Source organism: Vulpes vulpes, chromosome 12 (genome assembly GCF_048418805.1).
Source record: "Vulpes vulpes isolate BD-2025 chromosome 12, VulVul3, whole genome shotgun sequence".
In the NCBI taxonomy this organism is placed as follows: Eukaryota; Metazoa; Chordata; class Mammalia; order Carnivora; family Canidae; genus Vulpes; species Vulpes vulpes.
The window spans coordinates 181,736,028-181,763,215 of record NC_132791.1 but is presented as its reverse complement, the minus strand read 5'-3'; the positions used below and the strand labels follow the sequence as shown (position 1 = coordinate 181,763,215).

Genomic DNA, 27,188 nt, shown 5'->3' with positions numbered 1-27,188 from the left:
TTATATTTTTTAATGGCTGACGTGGGATTAGCAATCAAACTGAATATGGTAGAAGCCACCCTGTCACTTTGCCCATGCTCCGTCTTACTCAGGTCACATGTGGGATAATTTTGAGACTTAACTCTTGCTGAGATAACTCATGTTTAATTGGCAGGTTGGTTCTATAGGAATCAGCCCAGGGGGGCAGTTCTCAAAGCATACTTTCTTGGACCTCCGAGAGGATCTCCTCTTCAGGGGGTCTGTGAGTTCGAAACTATTTTCATAGTAATACTAAGATGTTATTTGCGTTTTTTTTCCCCTATTGACATTTGTTGGTAAAATTGCTGGTGCCTTAGCATGAATCAAGGTAGTTGATTCCATATGAAACTGTGTGGACTTAGGAAGGGGCAGAGCGGAATGCCAGGTTAACCTCAAAATGTCTTTATTGGAGCAGGAAATATTATTAATTTTATTTAATCTTAAACCTTGAGTGACATTCATCTTCTTAATATTCTGTAAGATGAGGTGGGAAATACTCAAGCACTTCTGAGTATTGAAGCATGATGGTTGTCTCAAAGAAAAAGACATGTGGTTGAGTTGCTAGTTGAACTAGCTGTGTTTTTTCATGGACCACCCCCCCTTTTTTTTTTCTTAAAGATTTTACTTATTTATTCATGAGAGACACAGAGAGAGAGAGGCAGAGACACAGGCCGAGGGAAGAGAAGCAGGCTCCATGCAGGAAGCCCGATGCGGGACTTGATCTGGGGAATCTGGGATCACACCTTGGGCGGAAGGCAGGCGCTAAACCACTGAGCCACCCAGGCGCCTCTTGGACCACCATCTTTTACTTGAAAAAACACCTTCTGGAGAGTGGCTGGGAACATGTAGAATAGGAGGACCCTGAGCTCACTTCATCCCACAGATACACACCACTGGATAACACATCAGCATAAATAATCCAGAAAAAGACCCAAAGGCTGGCAGAAGAAACTCCTCTACTAAAGGGAGAGAAGAAGCTGCATTGAAGAGGGTGGGAAGGGCAGAGACAGGGGCGGGTGCTAAAGGGCCCCCAACAGTCAGCAGGAGGGAGGGAGCCACAGGGCAGGAAACAGACTATCACATCGGGAAGCCTGCAGAGGGAAGACAACACCCACCCCCCCCCCCAACATTTGGCTTTTGGCTTTGAAAACAAGAGGGGCCAAATTTCATGAGTTCTTACAACCAGTGTGGGACGTTAAGCCTGGAATTTAAAAAATCAGTGGGCTCAGCTCTGGGAGAGCCCCAATGGTGTTAGGAAGCTGAATCCCCACCCTTTAAGAGACAGCACAAGAAACAGCCCAATGAGATCCAGTGTAGAAGCAGCAGCTTGAAAAACACCTCGGTCCTACAGGAGGGAGAGTTATTTACTTATCTCAGAGCAGGTCCCAGAGAAGCAGGGATTGCAGGAAGACCCCACCAGGAACAAAGGAGCTTGCAGGCACCATTTCCCTCCCATGCCCCTCAACGGAAACACAGGGCCACCAGCCCTCATGACCTAACTTGCTTACACCAGGCCACCCCTCCACTCTGTGCTTTGGAAGATCCACTCTCTCCAGTCACCCTTGCCTCAGTCCCAGCCTTGTGGGTCCCCTCCCCTAGAACACCTACATAAACCTCAACAACACATCTCCTGACCTGTGCATTTTACAGGGCCTCAGTTCTGGTGGCAGCTGTTGGTCACCTCCCAGGGAGGTTGCCCGCACCTTGGTAAACCTGTACCCTACACCTGCGCAGGCTTGGAGTGGCCCCTTCTGGCCCTGGTATCTGCAGTGGCTACACATCCCCTATGAAGGAGGACTGGCACCTTCTTAAATGTGTGTGCCCCACCTATCACTTTCAAGAGCAAAAGACATAGCTGACTTTTCTATCACAGAGAAACAGGCACAGAGGGGCACTTGGGTGACTCAGTTAAGCATCTGCCTTCAGCTCAGATCATGATCCTGGTATTCTGAGATCAAGCTCCGTGTGGAGTTCAGCGGGGAGTCTGCTTCTCTCTCTCTCTCTCTGAAGAAGAGAGTAGATAAAAACTACTAAAACAACCACAAAACAAGTAACAAAATAACCATAAACACATATACATCAGTGATTACTTTGAATGTAGGGGCTCCTGGGTGGCTCAGTCTGATGGACATCTGGCTCTTGATTTCAGCTTGGGTTGTGATCTCAGGGTCATGAGATTGCACCCTGTATCAGGCTGGGGGTGGAGCCTTCCTGAGATTTTTCTCTCCCTCTGCTCCTACCCTCCCCCCAGCCTCTCACACATGTTCTTCCTCTCTCAACTAACTAACTAACTAACTAACTAACTAACTAACTAACTAACTTTGAACATAAAAGGACTAAATGCCCTGTTCCAAAGACCTAGGGTCACAGAATGAGTAAGAAAACAAGACCCATCTATGTGCTGCCTACAGGAGATTCATTTTAGACCTAAAGATATCTGCAGGTTGAAAGTGAGGGGATGGAGAAACATTTGTCATGCAAATGGTGTCAAAATAAAGCCAGGGTAGCAATACTTATATTGTGCAAAATAGACTTTTTTTTAAATTTTTTTATTTATTTATGATAGTCACAGAGAGAGAGAGAGGCAGAGACACAGGCAGAGGGAGAAGCAGGCTCCATGCACCGGGAGCCTGACGTGGGATTCAATCCCGGGTCTCCAGGATCGCGCCCTGGGCCAAAGGCAGGCGCCAAACCGCTGCGCCACCCAGGGATCCCTCAAAATAGACTTTACAACAAAGACTGTAACAAGAGACCAAGAATAATACTACATGCTAAAAAAGAGGAGGATCCAACAAGATACGACAATTCTCTCTCCTTCTCCCTCAGCCCTTCCCCTCCTCTTTCTCTCTCTCTCTAAAATAACTACATTTTAAAAAAAATAAGTGAAGTATACATGTGGAAAAATGATGAGAAAAGCAATTTTTCTTAAGGTCGTTAAACTTCAACATTTTGTGTCATGACATCCATTTAATATAGTTTAATTCATTAACTTCTTCCAAAAATATTTTCTCTATATGTAAGAAATTCTAAGTGGATCAGTACAGCAAAACGTACATGCTACTTCATTTATACTTCATTATATTTATTTATTTACAGGAAAGCACTCTCAGACAATGTTTTTCATACAGGATTTTTGAAAACTTGGATGAAGATTGTACCTCAGAGAAATAAATAAAATGGCTTGTTCATAGCTTCATTCATTGTAGGTTGTATATCAATAATATTTTTCTAAAAATTTTTTGGTTCCAGCCTTTACTCCTCTAATGGTAATTTGAGCAAAAGGGCTTCATGAATAAATAAATAATAAAGGGCTGTCATGAATAAATAAGGTCTTTAAAAAAAAAGATATAGATGAATTCTCTTATCTCCTGTATTTTTAAAAAATATTTATTTATTTGTTTGTTTGTTTATTTTAAAGGGAGTAGGTCAGAGGGAGAGAATGATAAGCAGACTCTTTTTTAAAAATTTTTTTTAAGATTTTATTTATTCATTCATGAGAGACACAGAGAGGAGAGAGGCAGAGACACAGGCAGAGGGAGAGGCAGGCTCCATGCAGGGAGCCCGACGCGGAACTTGATCCCGGGACTCCAGGATCACGCCCTGGGCCAAAGGCAGGTGCTAAACCGCTGAGCCACCCAGGGATCCCCAATAAGCAGACTCTTGGTTGAGCCTGGAGCCCAACACAGGGCTCAATACCATTATCCTGAGATCATAACCTGAGCCAAAATTAAGAGTCAGATGCTCAACTGACTGAGCCATCCAGGTGGTCCTTCCTCTATTTTTTTTTAGCAGCTGTACTGAGGTAACTTGTATACCATACAGTTCACCCACTTAAAGTGTAGTATTTAATGGTTTTTAGTGTGTTCACAGAGTTGTGTGACCATCACCACAATCAATATTAGGACACTTTCATCAACCTAAAACGGAATTCCTTACCCATCAGCAGTCTTCCAGCCCTCAGGAACCAGGACTCTAATTCTGTCTCTATAGTTTTGCCTGTTCTGGACATTTCTTTTTTCTTTTCTTTTCTTTCTTTTTTTTTTTTTTTTAAGATCTTATTTATGTATTCATGAGAGACACAGAGGCAGAGACATAGACAGAGGGAAAAGCAGGATCCCTGTAGGGAGCCCAATGCGGGACTCAATCCCAGGAACCCAGGATCATGACCTGAGCCAAAGGCAGATGCTCAACCACTGAGTAACCCAGGTGTCCCTATTCTGGACATTTCATATAAATGGAATCATATGGAGCCTTTAATGTCTGATTTCTTTTCCCATTGCATCATGTTTTCTTTTTTTTTTTTTTTAAGATTTTATTTATTCATTCGTGAGAGAGAGACAGAGACAGAGAGAGAGAGAGAGGAAGAGACACAGGTAGAGGGAGAAGCAGGCTCCATGCAGAGAGCCCGACCTGGGATCAAGTCCCACATCTCCAGGATCAGGCCCTGGGCTAAGCGTGGTGCTAAACCGCTGAGCCACCCGGGCTGCCCCAGCATCATGTTTTCAAGGTTGATCCATGTTGTAGCATGTGTCTCAACTTCATTTCTTTTGATGGCTGAATAATATTCCATTGTATGGATATACCACATTTATCATTTGATGGCCATTTGACTTATTTGCACTTTTTGACTCTTATGAATAACACTGCTATAATATTCACGTACAAGTTTTTGTGTGAACATATGTTTGTTTTAGGGTGTATATATCTAGGAATAGGATTGCTGAGTCATCTAGAGCTCTATGTTTAACCTTTTTTTGAGAAGGTACCAGGCTGGTTAGTACAGTCATTCCATCATTTGAAATTCTCACCAGCAGTGTATGAGTTTTTCATTTTCTTAAGTCTCATGGTTTTAAGTTGTGTTTCCCTAATAGCTAATGATGTTGAACATCATTTCATGTGCTTATTGGCCATTTGTATATTTTCTTTGGAGAAATATCTATTCACATCCTTGATCTTCTAATTGGGTTGCCTTTTTATTATTATGTTGTAAGAGTTTATATATTTTGTAGATAAATGCCTTATGAAATAAATGATTTGCAAATATTTTTCCTGTTTTGTGGGTTGTCTTTTCACTTTCTTGACAGTGTCATTTGAAGCACAAATTTTTTTAATTTTGATGAAGTCCAGTTTATCAATTTTCTCTTGCATTTTTGTGTCATATCTAAGAAGGCTTTCCCTAATCTAAGGTCACAGAAATTTACTCCTCTGTGCTCTTCTAAAAGTTTTATACTTTGAGTCTCACGTTTACTCTTTTATCCCTATGAAGTCAATTTTTGTGTAGTATGCAGTAGTGATCAAACATCACTCCTTTGGGAATATCCAGTTATCACAGTACCATTTTTTAAAAAGACTGTTCTTTCTCCATTGAACTGTCTTGGCAAAAATCAGTTGGTCATAATGAAGGGTTTTTTTTCTGGACTCTCAATTTTATACTTTTGTGGTAAGTTTTGAAATCAGAAGTATGAATCCTCCAGTTTTTTTCTTTTCAAAATTATTTGGGTGATTGTGATTCCCTTGCATTTTCATATGGATTTAGGATCAGCTTGTCAATTTCTAGAAAAAAAAAAGAAAGAAAGAAAGGGATCCCTGGGTGGCTCAGAGGTTTAGCGCCTGCCTTCAGCCCAGGGCGTGATCCTGGGGTCCCGGGATCGAGTCCCACTCTCCCTGCGTAGAGCCTACTTCTCCCTCTTCCTGTGTCTCTGCCTGTCTCATTCTCTCTCTTTCTCTCTCTCTCTCATGAATAAATAAATAAAAATCCTAAAAAAAAAAAATACAGATGACATTTGGTAGAGATTGCCTTGAGTCTATAGATCAATTTAGGGAATATCGCCATCTTAAAAAATATTGTCTTCCAGTCAATGATTTTTACTTATTTGTGTCTTTAATTTATTTCAGCAATGTTTTGTAGTTTCCTCAGTATAAGTTTTATACTTCTTTTGCTAAATGTATTCCAAAGTATTTTTTTACTTTGATCTATCATAAATGGATTTTTTCTTAATTTCATTTTTAGATTGCTCACTCCTACTGTATACAATCAATTGTATACAATTGTATACAATACAAAGCCTTGAGGGTTTTTTTGTTTGTTTTGTTTTGTTTTGTTTTTAGAGAGAGAGAGATAGAGAGTGGGGCAGAGGAGCAGAGGGAGAGGATGAGAGAGAATCTTAAACAGACTTCATGCCCAGCATGGAGCCCAAAGCAGAGCTCCATCTCACAACCCTGAGATCATGACCTAAGCTGAAATCTAGAGTCGGACACTTAACCAACTGAGCTACCTAGGTGCCCAATACATTGATTTTTTTTTTAAAGATTTTATTTATTTATTCACGAGAGATACAAAGAGTGAGATAGAGGCAGAGACACAGGCAGAGGGAGAAGCAGGCTCCATGAAGGGAGCCCAATGAGGGACTCGATCCCGGGACTCCAAGATCATGCCCTGGGCCGAAAGCAGGCGCTAAACTGCTGAGCCACCCAGGGATCCCCTCAATACACTGATTTTTATATCTTGATCTGCTTTCTTGCTCAACTCGTTTTTTAATCTAATCGGTTTTTAGTGGATTCCTTAGGACTTTCTATGTACAAGATCATGTCATCTTCAAATAAGAGGTAGTTGTACTACGTTCTTTTCTGGGTGCCTTTTATTTCATTTTCTGGCCTAATTGCTCTGGCTAAAATATCCAGTATGATGTTGAATATAAGTGGCATAAAGAGACATCCTTGTCTTTTTCATTAAGTATGGTGTTAGCTATGGGTTTTTCATAGATGCCTATTATCAGGTTGAAGATATGTGGGGTGTTTTCCTCATGAAAGGGTATGGGATTTGTTGAATGCATTTTCCACATCTAATATTATGATCATGTGAGTTTGTCCTTTACCTGTTTATATGATGTATTACCATATTGATTTTGGGATGTTCAATCTTGCACTTTTAGGATAAATCTTCTTTGGTCATACTAGATTCAGTTTGCTAGTATTTTGATGAGGAGTTTTGTGTCTTAAATTCATAACTGATATTGGTCTGTAATTTTTGTGAGATGTCTTTGGTTTTGGTATTGGGATATTACTGGCCTCATAAAATGAGTTTGAAGATGTTCCCACTTTTTCTGCTTTTTTGAAGAGTTTATGAAGATTTAGCTTTTTTTTTTTTTTAATATTTGGTAGAACTCACCAACAAAGCCATCTGGGCTTGAGATTTTCTTTGTGGGAAGTTTTTCACTGTTAGTTAAAGGGATTTTTAATTTATTTTATTTTAGTTTTTAAATATTTTATTTATTTATTCATGAGAAATGCACAGAGAGAGAGGCAAAGACCTAGGCAGAGGGAGAAGCAGACTCCTCACAGGGAGCCTGAAGTGGAACTTGATCCCCAGACCCTGGATCACATCCTGAGCCAAAGGCAGACACTTAACCACTGAGCCACCCAGGCATCCCAGTTGAAGATATTTTTAAAATATATTTTGTTAACACTCAGTCCTTTCTTAGACAATGTTCTGCAAAAGTCCTCAACAAAATATTAGCAATTCAAATCTAAAAAAGAATAAAAATAATTATACCATGGCCAAGTGGGATTTATCCCAGATACATGAGGCTGGTTCATTATTTGAAAATCAGTTAATGTGGGTAGCCATGGTGGCGCTGCGGTTTAGCGCCACCTGCAGCCCGGGGTGTGATCCTGGAGACCTGGGATCAAGTCCCACATCAGGCTTCCTGTATGGAGCCTGCTTTCCCCTCTGCCTATGTCTCTGCCTCTCTCTCTGTGTCTCTCATGAAAAGAAAAGAAAAGAAAAGAAAAGAAAAGAAAAGAAAAAAAAGAAAAAAAAAGAAAAAAAAGAAAAAGAAAAGAAGAAAGAAAAGAAAGAAAATCAATTAATGTAATCCATCATATCAACAAGCTAAACAAGAAAAGTCATATGAATCTATCAAGAGATGCAGAAAAGGCATTTGACAAAATCTAACACCCATTCATGATAAAAAAAGTAAACTAGGAATAGAGGGGAACGTTCTCAACTTGATAAAGACTATCTACAGGGACACCTGGGTGGCTCAGTGGTTGAGTGTCTGCCTTTGGCCCAGGGCATAATCCCAGTCCCAGGATTGAGTTCCCGATATCAGGCTTCCTGTGAGGAGCCTGCTTCTCCCTCTATCTGTGTCTCTGCCTCTCTCTCTGTGTGTGTCTCTCATGAATAAATAAATAAAATCTTAAAAAAAAAAAGACTTATCTACAAAAAAAGTCTATTGCTAGCATCATGACTTTTTTTTTTTAAGATTTTATTTATTTATTTATATGAGAGACATACAGAGAGAGGCAGAGACCTTGGCAGAGGGAGGAGCAGGTTCCCCGTGAGGACCCCGATTCAGGACTCAATCCCGCCCCCTGCATCATGACCCAAGCCAAAAGCAGATGTTCAACCACTGAGCCACCTTGGTGCCCCTAACATCATGCTTAATAGTGAGAAACACAAAGCTTTCCCATCCATCCCAAGGCAAGGATGTCCTTGCTAATATAATCCTTGCTAATAAAATAAGTTAAGAAAAGGAAGTAAAAGGTATACAGATAAGTGGTTGCCAGGAGGAGAGAGGAAATGAATAAGCAGAGCAAAGAGAGTTTTTAGGGCATTGAAAATACTCTGTATATTATAATGATGGATATATGTCATTACACCTTTGTCCAAACCTCTAGAATGTACACCACCAAGAGTGACCCCTAAAGTAAACTATGGACTTTGAGTATAGGTTCATTCTTGGTAGAAAAAAGAAGTACCATGTACTGAATGATGTTGATAACAGGGGAGGCTGTTCGTGTGTGAGGGCTTACCACTTCCTAATCCAAATTGAACCTCTTTTTGATATGCATAGCCTTTTCAGAGCATAAAAAAGTCAGTGGAAAATTGGGCCTTAGCTCATCCAGCCCAGTGTTCTGCCTGTGGCATGAGGGGTCACTTTATGGGAAAACAGAATGGTATCTACTTCAAAGGCTATAATATTGGGATCCCTGATTGGCGCAGCGGTTTGGCACCTGCCTTTGGCCCAGGGCGCGATCCTGGAGACCCGGGATCGAATCCCACGTCGGGCTCCCGGTGCATGGAGCCTGCTTCTCCCTCTGCCTATGTCTCTGCCTCTCTCTCTCTCTCTCTCTCTCCCCCCGTGTGTGACTACCATAAATAAATAAAAATTAAAAAAAAAAGACTATAATATTGTTTAGAAATGTACTTTTCCAAAAACTGCAGATAGTTTTTATAACTTTCAGCTTATTGATCGGTATAAATTAATGACATTTTCCTCTACTAGTACATTAATTACTTTTGATCTTTGCTTGTTTGTGGTCCTAGGTTGGTTCATTCTGGCTCTGGATGTCGATCACCCTCACTTGGATCCGACCTTACATTTGCTACCAGGACAGGCTCTCGGCAGGGCATTGAGATGCATCTCTTCAGGGTGGAGACACATCGGGATCTATCAACCTGGACCAGGATACTTGTTCAGGGTTGCCATGCTGCTGCTGAACTAATTAAGGAAGTCTCTCTAGGTATAGATCCTCACATACGATTTCTAATAGTAATTAAATGGAATTATTATACTTTTATTTTTTATTTATTTTTATTTTTTGTTGTTATACTTTGTTTTAAAGTAAAAACCAAGTATGCCTGGGTGGCTTAGTTGATTGAGCCTCCAATTCTTGATTTCGGTTCAGGTCATGATCTTAGGGTTGTGACATTGAGCCCTGCGCTGGACTCCTCGCTGGGTATGGAGCCTGTTTGGGATTATCTCTCAACCTCTCCCTCTGCCCCTCTCGCTTGTGCTCACTCTCTCTCTCAAATAAATAAGTAAATAAATCTTTTTTAAAAACCCATAAAAACATTTATCATATGGGCCAGACTCAAAACTTTCTAAAATATGGCAGCTTAAAATTATATCATGGTGGGAAGAAACGTGTTTTTTATGTTTCAGTAGTAAAGTTTTCCTAAGCCTTGTATATGGCTCCTTCATAACACCCTGTGTACAACATGGCAGTTGTGCTATTCATCGTTTTAATCTGTATGTGATAATGTAAGGACTCATTTACTTAAGTACTAGATGCACTAACCCTCCAGTTCAGAAGATTTGGAGACTAAGATATGGATAGACACCCTTAAAATATGGGCGTCTGGCAAGGCTTCTGGCTATAGAAAAATAAGGAATTTTAAGTAGGAGTTTGTCTTCAGAAGTTTGAAAATGTGTGCCCAGTACTCACTGAAATAAGCATCGAAAGGAAAGAAGCCTGGTTGTCTTTTCATTGTTGCAGCGCCCTCTTGTGGCTAGTCTATGTGATTTCCTTTGTATATATTTGTGTGTATGTACCTGTATGTATGTATAGATATTTCCGGATTGCTTTCCATTAAACAAAATACTTATTTATTTATTTATTTATTCATTCATTCATTCATTCATTCATTCATTCATTCATTCATGAGAGATAAGAGAGAGGGGCAGAGACACAGGCAGAGGGAGAAGCAGGCTCCATGCAGGGAACCTGACGTGGGACTTGATCCCCGGTCCCCAGGATCATTCCTGGGCCAAAGGCAGGTGCTAAACCACTGAGTTGGGATGCCTGGGTAGCTCAGTGGTTGGGCGTCTGCCTTTGGCCCAGGGCGTGATCCTGAGTCACGGGGTCGAGTCCCACATCAGGCTACCTGCGTGGAGCCTGTTTCTCCTTCTCCATCTGGCTGTGTCTCTGCCTCTGTCTCTCTCTGTGTGTCTCTCGCTAATAAATAAATAAAATCTTTTAAAAAATAAACCACTGAGTCACCTGGCGTCCCTGCTTTCCATTTTAACAAGAACAAAAAATAGTCAACATGGAGACGCAGAGTTTCTAGTTTGAATTAATTTGATTATCTTGGTTCCAAGTTGGTTTACTTAATTTTCTCCTGTTTTAAAAACACAATTTCATAGAATTTTATAAAAAGAGAAAATTTTCAAGGGAAATTCAATTTTCAAGAAAATTCTTTCAAGGGAAGAATGTTTTGTAATTTATCTTTCTTTCCATTGCTTTTGGAAAGTGGGGGATCTCTGTGGCTTTAGAACTGCATAGACAGCATTTCTATGGGTCATCTTCTAACAGTGGCAGAAGGATAATTTTTTAAATGTTGTCAAAATGACATAATTCTTCAACTCTTCAGTACTTGCTTGATATTTTCCTTACAACCACAATGATGATTCAAGCAGTGACACTAATGGCTAGTAAGACCCCACCTTGGATTTTGACCAAAGCCACCATACCCACACTGTCTTTCTCACTTGTGTGTCTCCTGCCCATTTTCTCTATGGAGTGGTTGGTCACCACATTTTAGGGCTCTGGTTTTTGTCTTGGCCATAGAATGTGCTTTCTGGGTTGTGTCCTCAGTGTGAAGGTCTAAAATGGTCTGTGTTCCTTTGGGGAGTCCAAAACACTCAGCCCTTTACAGGCATCTGGGATCACCGTATCTTTAAGAATCCAGAGAGAGGGGCACCTGAGTGGCTTAGACTGTTGGGCATCTGCCTTTGGGTCAGGTCATGATCTCAGGATCCTAGGATCGGCCCCACGTGGGGCTCCCTGCTCAGTGGGGAGTCTGCTTCTCTCTTGCCTTCTGCCCCTCTCCCAGCTTGTTCTGTCTCCCAAATAAATAAATAAAGTCTTTAAAAAAAATCCAGAGATATGTTTCCCAAAACAAAGAATGAAACTTGGATTTTTAATGTTTTTTAGTTTCATGTTGTTTCTTTGGTATCTGGCAGCTAAACTTCTGGCAAGAAACAAAAATCTGTCCAGTCCCTGGCTCACAGTTGTTTCAATACAGATGGCCTGAGGAAAAAGAGAATAAGTATTGGTTGGGTCCTTATACTTTAAAACAGACAAAAGAAAAAAAAATAAAACACAAAAGAAACACATTTTTTGGCAGTTATGAACTTTTTAAATTTTTTAAGACTTTATTTATTTATTTATTTATTTATTTATTTATTTATTTAAGAGTGAGAGAATGAGCAGGGGGTAGTGAGTAGAAGGAGAGGGAGAAGCAGGCAACCTGCTGAGCAGGGACTCCAACATGGGCTTGATCCCAGGACTTGGGATCATGACCTGAGCTGATAGCAGATATTTAACTGACTAAGCCACCCAGGTGCTCCAAACTTTTTTATTCTCATTTACAAATACATGTACACTGTCTTAATATTGCCTTGGTAATACTTGCATTTCCGCAATTTAGGTCAACTGGTGTACTTACTAATCACTTACTTTGTATTTAGAACTGTGCCACATGGAGATCTCTGGGTGGCTCAGAGGTTTAGTGCCTGCCTTCAGCCCAGGCATGATCCTGGAGTCCTGGGATTGAGTCCCACATCAGGCTCCCTGCTGCATGGAGCCTGCTTCTCCCTCTGCCTGTGTCTCTGCCTCTCTCTCTTTTTCTCTCTGTGTGTCTCTCATGAATAAATAAATAAAATCTTTTTAAAAAAGGAAAAAAAAAAAAAAAGAACTGTGCCACATGTATTAAACTGGCCAAAGGTAAACTGCTGTGATGAGAGCCAGAATTCCTTTAAAATGGGTTTGTATGTATGTGCATGCATGCACCTAATCTATCATGTCTTAATATGTGTATGCTTACTGTGCATATCCACATTTGCATGTATACACACATACAATAAGCAAGTTATCCTTCAGATGCATATTACTGCTTTGTGTTAAATTGTTGGGAAATTCAGAAAGGTTTATTTAAACTATAACTATTGCACATTATACTACATATTCAGATATCCATGGCCTAAAGAATGTCAGGAAGTTGACAAGAAAAAATCATTTAAGCCCTGTTTCTCTGTCTCTTGTGTGTTTTGATTACGGTTTACTCATTTGTTTCTTTTCTTGTACGGTTTACTCATTTAGGAAAATTTCAGTGACTACATATAGGATTTTGCTAGTGAACGTAGTATATGAACTTCATAATGTTCATTTATATCTAAACCTTTATTAGATTACGGTAGAATTGGGACACCTAGGTGGCTCAGTGGTTGGGTGCCTGCCTTCAGCTCAGGTTGTGATCCTAGGATCTGGGATCAAGTTCCGCATTGGGCTCCCTGTGGGGAGCCTGCTTCTCCCTCTGCCTGTGTCTCTGCCTCTCTCTCTCTCAGTCTGTGTCTCATGAATAAATAAATAAATCTTTAAAAAAAAAAAAAAGATTACAGTAGAATTGATCAATGATCCTTCTGATACACAAGGATTTTTTCCTTTTGGCAAATATGAACTTCAAGATCACTAGGCAGAGAATGCATTTAATTCCCTCAGGTATATACAACCATTTTCCATTTGTCACAGGAATTCAAAATATGAAAATACATATATGTATATAATTGTTTGAACTTTAAGTATGCTTTTACTTATTTATTTTTTAGACATTTTATTTATTTATTCGTGAGAGACAGACAGAAGCAGAGACATAGGCAGAGGGAGAATCAGGCTCCCCACAGGAAGCCTGATGCAAGACTCAATCCCAAGACCCCAGGATCATACCCTGAGCCAAAGGCAGACGCTCAACCGCTGAGCCACCTAGGCGTCCCTAAGTATGCCTTTATTTATTTATTTATTTTTAAAGATTTAGAATTTTTTTTTTAAGATTTTATTTATTTATTCATGAGAGACAGAGAGAGAGAGAGAGAGAGAGAGGCAGAGACACGGGCAGAGGGAGAAGCAGGCTTCATGCAGGGAGCCCACTGAGGGACTCGATCCTGAGACTCCAGAATCATACCCTGGGCTGAAGGCAGATACTCAACCGCTGAGCCACCCAGGTGTCCCTGCAGCTCACTCTTGATTTCAGCTCAGGTCATGATATCAGGGTTGTGAGATTGAGCTCCATGATGGGTTCCATGGTGGGTGCACGTTAACTGGGGTTTACGTGGTGAAGGCTTGAATCGGATCTTTTCTGAATCCAAAATCAGTGCCTTCCGCCCCTGGTTTTCCCCCTCTAAGTGACTCGTTCTTATGTCCAGATTAAACTCTTAGAGGATATATACAGTATCAGTTTCTCTCAAGTCATTAAATCAACAAATACTTATTGAGTAGTTTATTACTTATGAAGTGCTGTGCTTTGTAATAAGAGAAAAAAATAAATAAGACCTACTTCATGCCTTTGATCAAATAGGTATAACAAAGGAACATAGTGCCATATTCTTTGTAACCCTGGGCGTGATCAGCCCATTGATTCTACTTGATAGACTGGCATTTTTCATGTGCAGTAACAGAGAATTTTGCTCCAGCCTTTCTCTGAGAGAGTCCTGGGCAATCAGGCCATGTTGAACTTACAAAGCCCACTCCCTTCTGTTTTTTTCTGGAAAACTTAGAAGAGCCCAAGGTGGCACAGTCCTGCAGCTACTGAAGGAAGAGTTTTGCTGGAAATACTGGAACCTTCCAGGGCCTCATACCAAGTAACTGACCCCAGAGCAGCAGAAACAGGATTTGACATTAGGGTCTTTGTCCTTCATGATACACTGGCAATCTCCAGTAGTCTTTCATTTAAAAAGACACACAGTAAAAAAAATTAAAAATTAAAAAATGAAATAAAATAAAAAGACAAAGTAGAAACCATAGGATGTATTTACCCGTATTCATCTTGATGTAACACAATAAATTTATTAATGAGCCTTTTCTCCTCTTTGCCTTATTAAATTTTTTTACTATTGGAAAACTGCTTAGAAAGTTATCTTTTATGTATGTCATTGTACTCAGCAATATCCCATAGTTTGAAAAAGCCAGCATCTCTCCCACTTAGCAGATTGTGAGGTAGTAGCCAGAGTGCTAGAAGGAAAACTAGGTGGGTGGGGACTATAAGCATCAGGGAAACCATAGGACGAAGGAAAGAAATGGCCAGTAGGGTTAAATGTGTATCCGTGAGGATCGTTTAGGCTTAATTTAACAGAAAATCCCCTTTAAAACTAGATTAAACATTAAAGAAGTATAGTATCTACATAAAAGAAAGAGCAAGAATAAAAGATGAGAGGTGGTTTTCCCTTCCCAGTTGTATTTCTTTTTAATCCGATTGAGCCAGTTTGGCTCATGTCTATACTTTGAACCAACAGTAGTCACCAGGGGAAAGCCAAGCTCTGATTGGCTCAGGGGCGATCTACCCTTGAATTTGAAATCACCCTTCTTTGAAACACATGAGGAAAGAGTAGAAACCTGATTAAAATTGGGGTTTGACTGTAAAAGAAGAATAGAGAAATAGAAACTGGGTAGACATCTGACAGTGAGTACTTAAAAATATCAAGACAAGAACTGGTTGGATTCAGCAACATGGAGATGATTATTGATGTCCTTGGGGGAAAGATGGTTCATGAGGGCAGTGGCAGACTGCAAGAGGGCTGAGGATTGAATGGGAAGTGAAACATGGATAAACTCATTAAAAACAGCTCCTTTTGGGCAGCCCGGGTGGCTCAGCGGTTTAATGCCGCCTTCAGCCCAGGGTGTGATCCTGGAGACCAGGGATTGAGTCCCACGTCAGGCTCATGCATGGAGCCTGCTTCTCCCTCTGCCTGTGTCTCTCTCTCTCTCTGTCTCTCATGAATAAATAAATAAAATTTTAAAAAAACAGCTCCTTTTTTTTTTTTTTTGTTAAGATCTTATTTACTTATTCATGAAAAACAGAGAGAGGCAGAGGGAGAAGTAGGCTCCCCACGGGGAGCCCCATGTGGGACTCAAGCCTGGGGACTCCTGGATCACGTCCTGAACTGAAGGCAGACTTTCAACCGCTGAGCCACCCAGGCATCCCAAAAAACAGCTCCTTTAAAAAGAAAGAGAGAGGCTCCTGACAGGCTCACTTGATAGAGCATGGGACTCCTGATCTTGGGGTTGTAAGTCTGAACCCACACTGCATATAGAGAGTACTTAAAAATAAAATCTTTTAGGGATCCCTGGGTGGCGCAGCGGTTTGGCGCCTGCCTTTGGCCCAGGGCGCGATCCTGGAGACCCGGGATCGAATCCCACATCGGGCTCCCGGTGCATGGAGCCTGCTTCTCCCTCTGCCTGTGTCTCTGCCTCTCTCTCTCTCACTGTGTTCCTATCATAAATAAATAAAAATTTAAAAAAAAAATATTAAAAAAAAAAAATAAAAAAAAATAAAATCTTTTATTTTTTAAGATTTTATTTACTTATTCATGATAGTCACACACACACACACACAGAGAGAGAGAGAGAGAGGCAGAGACACAGGCAGAGGGAGAAGCAGGCTCCATGCAGGGAGCGCAACGTGGGATTCGATCCTGGGTCTCCAGGATCGCGCCCTGGGCCAAAGGCAGGCGCTAAACCGCTGTGCCACCCAGGGATCCCAAAAATAAAATCTTTTAAAAGAGAGAAGAAAGGTGAGGGGTTGAGTAATGGCATTTTTTCTAATAATGAGAGGTTTGAACATTTAAAATGTTGATGGGAGAGATCTAGTTTAAAGGGAAATGTTGAAGGGCTCCTGGGTGGCTCAGTTGGTTGCTTGCCTGACTTTTATTTTTAAGGTTTTAATCATTTGAGAGAGAAAGAGCACACAAGTTAGGAATGGCAGAGGAGGGGGAGAAGCAAACATGCCTTTGATCAGGGAGTCCAACATAGGGCTCAATCCTAGGACCCTGGAATCATGACCTGAGCCAAAGGCAGACACTTAACTAAGCCACCCAGGCACCCTGAGCAGCTGACTCTTTTTTTTTTTTTTTAAGATTTTATTTACTTATTCATGAGACACACACACACACACACACACACACAGAGAGAGAGAGGCAGAGACACAGGCAGAGGGAGAAGCAGGCTTCATGCAGGGAGCCCGATGTGGGACTCGATCCTGGGACTCCAGAATCATACCCTGGGCTGAAGGCAGATACTCAACCGCTGAGCCACCCAGGTGTCCCTGCAGCTCACTCTTGATTTCAGCTCAGGTCATGATATCAGGGTTGTGAGATTGAGCTCCGTGATGGGTTCCATGCTGGGTGCAGAGTCTGCTTAAGATTCTCTATCTCTCTGCAAAAAAAAGAAAAAAAGATTCTCTCCCTCCTCCTCCTTCTGCCCCTCCCCTCTGCATGGACCCATTCTTTCTCTCTTAAAAAAAAAATTGAGTGTAATGATCGAACCTTAAATGTGAAGTCAGAGAATTTTCTAATGGGCGTTATTAATGATACAGAGAGATTCTCCTCAGAGAACTTTGTTCAGAATGATTGAGCATGGATGAGAGTACATGTGGTAAACTAGAGATTCCTTGTTTTAGGTGGTTAATGTGCGCATAGCCTTCCCCATACCATTTCTCACCCCATCCCTGATCACTACCATATCCCTGACCCCTATTCCAGGTTGTGGGTGGGTGATGAAGTAGGTCTCAGGGTTGAGATGAACATAGAGAATTGATGAGAGTATCTGTTGAACATATTACTTGGTAATAAAATTTTCCAAAAACCCTGAAAGTTTGGGATGCCTGGGTGGCTCAACGGTTGAGCATCTGCCTTCAGCTCAGGGCATGATCCCGGGGTCCTGGGATCAAGTCCCATGTCAGGCTCCCTGGATGGAGCCTGCTTCTCCCTCTGCCTGTGTCTCTGCCTCTCTTTCTGTCTCTGTGTGTCTCTCATGAATAAATAAAATCTTAAAAAAAAAAAAAAAACCTGAAAGTTTGAGATTTTTAGAGGAGTTAAAATGTCACAATTAACTAATTCTGGTGTATAGTATTCACTCAACAAAGTGTCCACTGTTATGCTTGTCATTGTTACTTAAGCCCCAGCAAATTAGTGCCTCCAATTAAGCCTTTTATCAGTTTCCCAGAGTTAGTCTACCCCCTTCCTCTATCTTCCCAGTGTCTTGTCCATCTCCCTAGTATAGGACTTAGTTCATTCTTCCATATTCATATTTCCTTTTCTTTCTCTCTCACTAGTCTGAATAAGAAGTATCTGTTATTTAGCTCTGTATCTCACAGCACCTAACACATAATATAACATGTAGCTATGTGTCTGGCACATAATAAGTGCTCTAAACAATGACTTCTTGGGGTGCTGGCGTGGCTCACTTGGTTGAGCATCTGACTCTTGGTTTCAGCTCAAGTCATGATCCCAGGATGGTGAGACTAAGCCCCAATTTGGGCTCTGAGCTCAATAGGGAGTCTGCTTGACATTCTTTGTCTTCCTTTCCCTATGTCCCTCCCCCCACTCTTTCTCTAAAATAAATAAACCTTAAAAAAAAAAAAAAACCACAATGATTTCTCCAGTGTGGTTTGTGATGACCAATCTGTCATCCCTACTGCCCTATGAAAGCAAAGAATTTAAAAAATAGCAATAAATGATTTAATGGACAAACCAGCAAACTAACACATAATTCACAACTTTACTAGACTGTTAAGTCTTCATGTAGTTTTCTAATTATTCTGGGTCTAGGTTTATGAAGTCGCTTCCCCTAACTTGAGCTCTTAACACCATAAACCCACATTGTACCCTCCAAAAGGAACACAAAGCCCCCATTGCTGGGCGCGAGATGTTTCTCTTCCTCCCTTGATTACCTCAAAAACTGTGGTATTTTTTCTGTTTCTTAAACTTTAGTATTTGATGTTCTGTGATTGTTCTTGAATGCTGCTGTTGTGTCTTTTTATATTTCTGACAACAGCTCTGTTAAGCAAAATCAGCACATTACCTTTTTTACTGACTTACCTATAAATTGAGTTGCATAGTGGATTTATAGCCCATAAAAGGATTTTAGTTGAATCAGGATGGTTGTAATAAGCCACTGGGAACAGTTCAAAGCTTCACTAAGTCCTAGATCCTGTCCCATCAGAGTAGGGCCACTTATCACAGCTGCCTGCCCTCCAGGCACTCACACACACACTCACATATTTGTTAAATCAGTCAGAGGCTTTTTGCTCTTTGGTGCACTACTCCTGACACCATCTGAGGATGAGAGGTGCCAGGTACTTAATCACCATTGCTTCACTATTTTTACCTACCATTTAGGGAGAAACCACTAAACTAAGAACTATTAGGTACAGTATTGTTATGACCAATTTATACTTTCAAAATTACCTGGTATTAATTATAATTTTAAATTAAAACAAACCCATTTCTAAACCCAAACATATTCAGTGTAACGTCCTTCCTTTCAAATTTGAGATAATCATAAACAATATTCTGTTTTTCTTTTTCAAAATTTGAGATAGAGTCTGTGGGGCTTGATCCCAGGACCCTGGGATCATGACCTGGGCTGAAGGCAGACACTTAACCAACTGTGCCACCCAGGTGCCCCAGTTTTTTCTTAGGTAACACGCAGACACTACATTTGCTTTCCTTTCCTTCCCTCATTGGGGGGAAACAATCCTAAACAGAACCTTTAGGAAACTTCGTTTTATGCTGTTAATGACTTGGCTTTGCTAGCTGCAGTCACCTGATCTGACCCCACTAGCGACACACCTGGAGGCAGAAATACCCACGTGCGTGGTGCCTTCTCTAGCCAGTGCGTCAAGAACAGATCCTTGTTCTTTGAGCTTTTCTTTTCGGGACTAGAACTGACCCCTCTCTTCTAATCAGATTTCACTATCCTAGACTATACCAAGGCTTCAGGGATGTTGATAGAATAAAATTCTCATGAAAACTGTATCCTGGTTGCTTTGATTAGAATCTGTTCTTCCTCCAAACCCTTAGCTATTTATTCAGAGATCATTGCATTGAATTACTTTCTACAAGTAGTTTTATCCATGTTTTGCCCCTGAGGTTTTTTTTCCTGAGGATAACTAATATTCGAAGTCTTTTGTCCAAAATCCTCTTCTTTAAGTTGTGCTGAGAAGGGACACTGCCAATATTTGTCTGTTCTTCTTTCTTATTCCTTATTCCTTAAACACAGAGCTGTCTTAACTAATTGAGTGTTTTTGCGAGTGGAGTAAAAGAATACCTTGATTGGTCTGGGTAGGAGGACTCACTTATTTGGAAGCTACTTTTTGTGACCGAGCATAGTGTGACTCTGATCCTTTATTGAAGTTCATCTTTCCAAGGGCTGAGTTAATTTCCAGGTCTCAGAGGACCTCATACTTGTAGCTCCGATACTAACAAAACTGCTCACATGTTATTGAAACAGAAACTTCACCAATCTTGACAGAAGGCATGTGTCAGTCTTGATTAAAGTTTTTTTTTCCCCTATCAATTCAGATCAATCCTTTGAATTTTATCTTTGACAGGACTGACGTTGGCTAACTATAGCCCCTGCCTTCAATAATGAACATTATCTTCATCCTCTTCACCAATACCAACCAAACCATGTTACTACCCCTAAAAGGCATCTCTGCCTTTTCTCGTTTGGTTGTTTTTTCTTCTTGCTCACTGAAAACCTTTCTGTATTGCCTATCCAGTCTGACCTATTCTTTAGGGCTTGTCTGAAGTCCCAACTCCTCCAGGAAACTTTTCCTTGATTTTGGCCTTATTCGTTCTAGTGTTTTAGTCATGTTCTATACATTCTACCTAATACAATTAGGAATTTCATGTTTATGCCTATTCATTTATGAAGTTCTTGAGAGCAGGGACCATGCCTCTTACTTCTGCACACACGGCCTACTGCCAGGCCCAATGTTTAATGGATACTCACTGAATCAAACTGAATCAGATCAGGTGTCATAGAAAAAGATACTCTTTTTCTCGCCTCAATCAAGATGTTGATCCAAGCAACCAAAACAAAACTTCCTTTAAGGAGTTCTAAATCAGGTAGGTATACATATTCTCAAGTAAAGATTCTTTTTCCTTTAAATCAGAAGCATCCTTTTCCACTTGATAACTGAAGTAGTAACTTTATCAATGATGGATTTTCCTTGTCTTCAACAGGCTGCACACTAAATGGCCAAGAGGTAAGATTGACTGTCCACTATGAAAATGGGTTCACCATCTCCAAGGAAAATGGAGGTTCCAGCAGCATATTGTACCGCTACCCCTTTGAAAGGCTGAAAATGTCTGCTGATGATGGCATCAGAAATCTGTACCTGGATTTTGGTGGTCCTGAGGGAGAACTGGTAAGGGTGTTTCTGAAAAGTATGTTTCATAGGTATTATCTTTCTTTCTCATTGTTTCTTACCTTCTATATAGAAAATTATGGATTGATAGTCCATCTGGAGTCAGGAGATTGTTCTTCAGATTTCAAGATGTATTGGATTCTGGTTTCGGGTTTGTGTGTACACGTGTGTTTTTCTTTTACCCACGTTAGGAAATCATTCCTTTTTTTTTTTTTCTTTTAAAGATTTTATTGATTGGGGCAGCCTAGGTGGCTCAGCGGTTTGGTGCCGCCTTCGGCCCAGGGCCTGATCCTGGGGTTCTGGGATTGAGTCCCACGTCAGGCTCCCTCTGTGGAGCCTGCTTCTCCCTCTGCCTGTGTCTCTGCCTATCTCTGTGTGTGTGTGTGTGTCATGAATAAATAAATAAAATATTTTAAAAATGTAGAACATCACATCCAAATGTGTTTATTTTGTTTCTGTTTATGAAAGCTTCTGTGTGTGGTAGTGATAATTCATGTGCTTTCTCCACAGACCATGGACCTGCACTCTTGTCCGAAGCCCATCGTATTTGTGTTGCACACATTCTTGTCAGCCAAAGTCACTCGCATGGGACTGCTCGTATGAGCAGCAAAAAATCAGAAAAGAGTCTTGAATGTCACAAGAAGTATTTCCACCTCAAAAAAAAAAAAAAAAAACCACAAAAAGCACAAAAAGCAAGCTCTTTGCTCTCTCCTCCAGCACAGTGCCTTGACAAGAACCTGCAGATCACTGCTGAACAGTAACCGTGTTTAAAGAAGAGCCTGCCTTTCACAAGCTACCTTTGCCAGAAATTCTAGGACTCTAATAAGCTCCAAACTGAAGCTGTTGATTTATTGCCTCATTTCCCAATGTGGTTTCTAAGTCACTAGGTTTATTTCCCCTGTGAAGAAGGATGGTTGTGGGGTTTTTTGGGGGACATAATCAAATATCCATGAGTTGTTTTTGTTTTCTTCTTCTTGCAGGATTTGTTTCAAGCTTAGCCTTGGTGTCTGGCTTAGTCCAACCATCTCTTCCCACATGCTAGTTGACAGCCGCCTGTGCTTCTTGGCCATTCCAGATAGGCTGTACATTCTGTCAAAGGCTACTGTCACTTAATCCTTCCACCTTTCGAAGTCCTCGAATTGCACACCAAAGCATTCTCCCATCTGTCCTGGCTCTCCTGCATCCCACCCTGGTCATCATCACCTTTCCAACACACCACAAGCTTTGTCACTCATCAGTGCTAACATTAGGACTTAGAATTTGTGAAATTTTATTAGTGTTGCCTTCCACTCCCTTTCTAGTGGTGACCAAGTTGGAAACCACTGATCTGAAAGAAGAGGTTTGCTTGCTTTAGATTTTTCTGATTTATCTTTGGTAGGAGCCAGGGGATGATAAGATTTCTTTTAAAAGAAAATCCTCATTTTAGCCTAAGCCATTTTTTATTGCTTACCAAATGTGCCTTTGGTTAGGGTTAGTGGAGCTTTATTAGTAACTATTTGAATAACTGGATATCACTGCCATTCCAGGGAGATCATCCATCTTAGTTTTGAAGAATAGACTTTGAGATGAATTTCCTTAGTAGTGTCTTTTCTAGTGGGCAGATCTCATTGAGGAAGATAAATCCTGGAGAGCCCACTAGCTTAAAGAGTAGGCTCTGCCTGTAAAGCCAGCTCTTCAGCACAAACATCATGTTGAGCTGTTTTGGGCTTTGTGAGCCCATGCAGGATCCTGGCCCTGGTCCTCTCCCTTTGTGGCAGCAGAGTGGCATGGACAGGCAGCTGCTAACTCAGTGATGTTGGCATAGTAATGCATTCTGCAGTGGGCAGGGTGACGAGACCATGGAACAGTTTCCTGGGTTTTGCTAAGCATTGCCAGATGTCATCATTAGGACTTAGTACCAGTAAGATTGCTGATTTTGTAGTATTAAAGAATCACGCTCAGCTTGTTTTTCCTAATAATGAGGGAGGTATATATCTGAAAACATTTAAAATAGTATAATAGCTGTATAAGATGTCAAGATTACCACAGCCCCCAGATCTGAAAGAAAAGGTCATATTGACTTGGATGTTCTCTGAAGGAAAGTCTAGGAACAATTCTCACAAGATTTACCAGGAGTGCCATAAAGAAAATGTGAGCATTTTGGAGAGTGGAGGAGGGTAGCACTCCAAATAGGAAAAACCCACAACCATAAGTGCAAAACATGAGCCATTTGGTGTGAGTCCAGACTGACCTAGGTGGAACATCTTAAAGAGCAGATTCATGAGGAGAGAGTTAGTGAATTAGACAATGTAACCCTTTTGTCTCCCCTCTGCCTGTCGGTCAGTCCTCCTTGTACAATGAGATTAACCACATGTAGAGGCCAGGGAGAGAGGACTGTTCTTCCCCCAGCTACAGTTCTAGAAATGTTATTTGATCCACTTAAAACTGGAACTTGAAATCTAGAATATGTCTTTCAAGAACTTTATCTCTTAGGGATTTATAAACCTATGTTTGGTTCCATCTGAAGTAAATTTGCAAGGGAAGAAAAAAATAGAATCTTGAAGGTCCAGCTGTGATTTCTGGAAGCAGAATTTCAACACATAATACCCTCAGATAAGGGAGCTTAGACACTCTTTGCCATGAAAGCATTATTAACCCGAAAAGTTGCACATGCAGCCACAGACTTTGCAGCAAAGCCATTTGTTTGGGGATTTTTGTTGTTGGTGGTGGTGTGAAAGGCTAAGCCACTGAGAATATTTTCAGGGGGAACTTCTAAGCCCTGGTGCTCATAAATTCTATGAAAAAGATCTCTAAAAAAGATGTGATGAAGATGTGAGCAGGAGAAGGTAAGGCGTGTGAGCCATTTTGACTCATTTTGTTTAAGCTTGGACTGTCACATATAACACCAAGGTCCATAGGGTTTTTTTTTTTAATCTTTTGAGTCTTAATGTGAAATAAAAATATGTGGGAGGTTTCCTTTGACCACTAGCACCCCTGACAGCAAGAGCCCTTAAGCTGCTTGTTTAACATCAGCAGCTTTCCAATCATCATCATGGATGACCAGGTTGTTCTTCAGTTAAGTGTGTTTGTGGAATTTTCAAACCACAAATGAAGTGCTTTTTATGAATGGGACAGCCTAGATAAATAGGTATTTTGTGTTAAGATGCCAAAATATGGCAAATTATTTTCAAATGGTAACTAAAAATGGGCATTTTTGGTATTTCACATATTTTATAGAACAGCTTAACTTGTCATTTTTCATTTTGAATTGGGAAAATTGTTGGGAATGTTGTGGGCTTCCATGTGTAGAATGGAAACTGCAGAGTAGTGTCCACTTCATCCCAATGGACCCGCTTCCTGTGCTCTCAACTAACCCCAGACCTGGGGTTTAGACATCTTCTCCATATTCCACACAGATGTGTCTACCAGTAGCCAATTGGCATGTGAAAATTCTTCCTCACTCCCTAAATTTCTCATTTTGCTCTCCAAAAAAAGAAAGAAAAGGCTCAGTTATTTCTTTTCTGAAAAAGGTAAGCCCTTTCCTGAAGTTATCAAACAAACCTTATCTGGAAATTAGTTTCTAAGATCTTATATGAAGAAATACTTTAATGTATGTTTATACAGTATTTATTAGATAGTTATAACTGTAAACTCACCTACCTAGTAGACAGTTTCAGGTTAAATATTGGAACATGCACAAGCAATCAAAAATATTACATTAAATGTCATTCATCTATTTTAAAGCCATGTTTTAGCACTTTTTAGGCTAGGTAAAGTCTGATAGTGCCTGCTTTTATCAGCTGTACCCTCACAACTTTATTGTGGAACATTATTAGATGGCAGGAGAGGTTGAATTATTTATTTTTTATATTTTTATAAGTGGAAAAATCTAACCAACAAATGATTAAAGTTGTCTCTGATTATTTGTTTTCCTAATTTATCTTCCTAAGTAGAATGGCAACAAAGCTTTTTTCAGCTGATTAAATGCACTTAGCTAATAAACCAAAATTTATTCTTTTTTTTTTTTTTTTAATTTAGCTGTGTGGAATCTGGACAAGATTATGTTTCTCCCAGAAAAAGTTTTCATTGTAAATGATTTTGATGGACAGAAGTGTGACCACTTTTGAGAAAAGGTTGTGATGGATTTTTTTTTTTAATTTTGTGAGAACCTCCAGGTCTTCTTGTTTAATTTATATGCATGTGGATATATTTGTATGTTTTCAAAAACATAGAAGAATCTCCATATTTTTAAATGCAAATTATATTGTAAGCTGCTATGCAAATTCTATTAAAAGCCCTACCTACTTAAAAGTTAAACATTTTTGAAGCTTTCAGGGAAGACCTGTAGACTTAAGCACTTTCTCTGCTTTTTTGTGTCTTATCTTGGACATTTACGCTGAACTTTGTTCTTATTATTTTCACTGGTTATAAGCTATTGATTGTACATAATATTGAAACTATCCAAATATCCAGCATACATTTCATTGTCACTGCCGTCCACCATTGACACCATGAATGAATGGCTGGTTAGAAAGCCAAAGGTCATCTTTTTTCGATTGCTAATGAAGAAGTAAAATGCCAGATCTCTTTGGTCTCAAAGCAGATTGCTCTGGTCAGATCAAATAAGGAAAAGAGACTTCTTTAAATTTGGGACTTTGCTTAAACTTTAAGTTGAATTTGACCATAATCATATTCATTCTTTTTGTATGTATATCTCCATCAGGTCTATAATGTACCAGGTAGTATTATATTATATTCTGTCTTGAGTTTGAAAATCTCTTTCAGTTAAATTTGTTATTGTGGCTTTTTTTTCCCTCTTGAAGATGAAAGCAGAGGAATCTGCCATTTGCTACTGTTCTGTTTCTCAAGATTGCTTGGTAATCTAGAATTCTTTTGACTTTCTACATAGCGTCTTCAAGGATTGACAGTAGCAGTCTCTCCCCTCCCACCTTTTTTAAAATTGTCTCCTTCCCTGTGCTGGGTATATAGACAATAAATGTGTGATAACAGACAGTTATAAAATAATTATGTTATATATCAGGATTATGTGTTTTTGAGCAACATAGCTACTCCTATCATGTAATGATAAGTGAAATTTATGTTAGAAATAGACTACTTAGTGGCAGATTTGAAACCATTTCTCTTTAAAAAAAAAAATCTGGCAAATTCTATCAAAGGATAGAATTTTTAGTTAAAATAAAGTACCAAAAATAGGTTCATAGAGCACACCCGTACATCTGTTGTCTTTTTTTGATACTAGCTAAACTACCAACTGAAAGAACAGTTGTTATGTATTAACAAAATACTTTTATAAGATTTCTTCTTTTGTTTCAAAACTGATAAACTTGAGCTTAATCTCCTGCCACCTCTTCTTCCCACTTCAGGTGACTGAACCAAAGCACATTTAAGTTTTAAAAGTGATCCTGCATTTGATGTGATTCATAAATAATGCCATTTGCAAATGACTCCTTGTTCTCTAATGAAGGTTTGATTATATTCAACAAAAATCTACCATCTGAACTGTAATCCTTGAATTGCTCCAAAATAGATTGGTTGAAACCAAAAAGCTATTAATAGAGAAATGATACTTTATTGTATTGTTAGATTAGCTACTCTGGTAGATTTCTAGTACCTTTACTCAGTCCTCTTGTTATCCTACCTCCATGCTGTTGTCACACACGCTTTATTTTAGTTTCTGAGTCCCTTTTTATCCTAGTCACATTTTATACCCTTGGAACTTGAGTGCTCTATCACCTCTTCCAAAGTGATAGAGAAGTCTCTCAGGAATACAGAAAAAGGTTCTTTGGGGGCCTGGAGGAATTCTGAAACTGCAAGGCTAATGAATGACATACTAATTCAAGTATTGTTTCATCTAATAAGCATTTATTAGGCACTCCCAAGGGTCCAGAAGAAAGTTCCTGCCCTCAAGTAGCACATAATCCATTATTTCTCAGTTACACCATGCCATATATCAATCAAGCAGCCGTTAAATAATTAAGCACTTCATACCTTTACCAAAATACATCTGTAGTTCTCCTGTGGCTAACTGGAAAATGTTTAAAATGATGCTCAGTCTTTGGTTCATGCTAATGTGAAAGAACTCCAAGCACATTTAAGTAGGTCATTCTTTTTATTATGCTTAATTTTCTTAATGCAAAATTAGACTTTAGTGGGGTGCCTGACTGGCTCAGTTGGCGGAGCA

General features: G+C 40.0%; 1 protein-coding gene across 1 annotated transcript in view; it reads left to right on the top strand.

Annotated features, from left to right (window-relative positions):
• The window catches only part of SNTB2 (syntrophin beta 2), a 110,717-nt gene extending 84,266 nt beyond the window's left edge, over positions 1 to 26,451 (top strand). Inside the window, exons 5-7 of the mRNA XM_026011578.2 lie at positions 9,347 to 9,543; positions 20,823 to 21,007; positions 21,518 to 26,451. Of these exons, the coding sequence (XP_025867363.2) occupies positions 9,347 to 9,543; positions 20,823 to 21,007; positions 21,518 to 21,610 (475 nt within the window). The 3' untranslated portion in view covers positions 21,611 to 26,451. The remainder of the gene's footprint in view (positions 1 to 9,346; positions 9,544 to 20,822; positions 21,008 to 21,517) is intronic.
• The last annotated feature ends 737 nt before the right edge of the window (positions 26,452 to 27,188 follow it).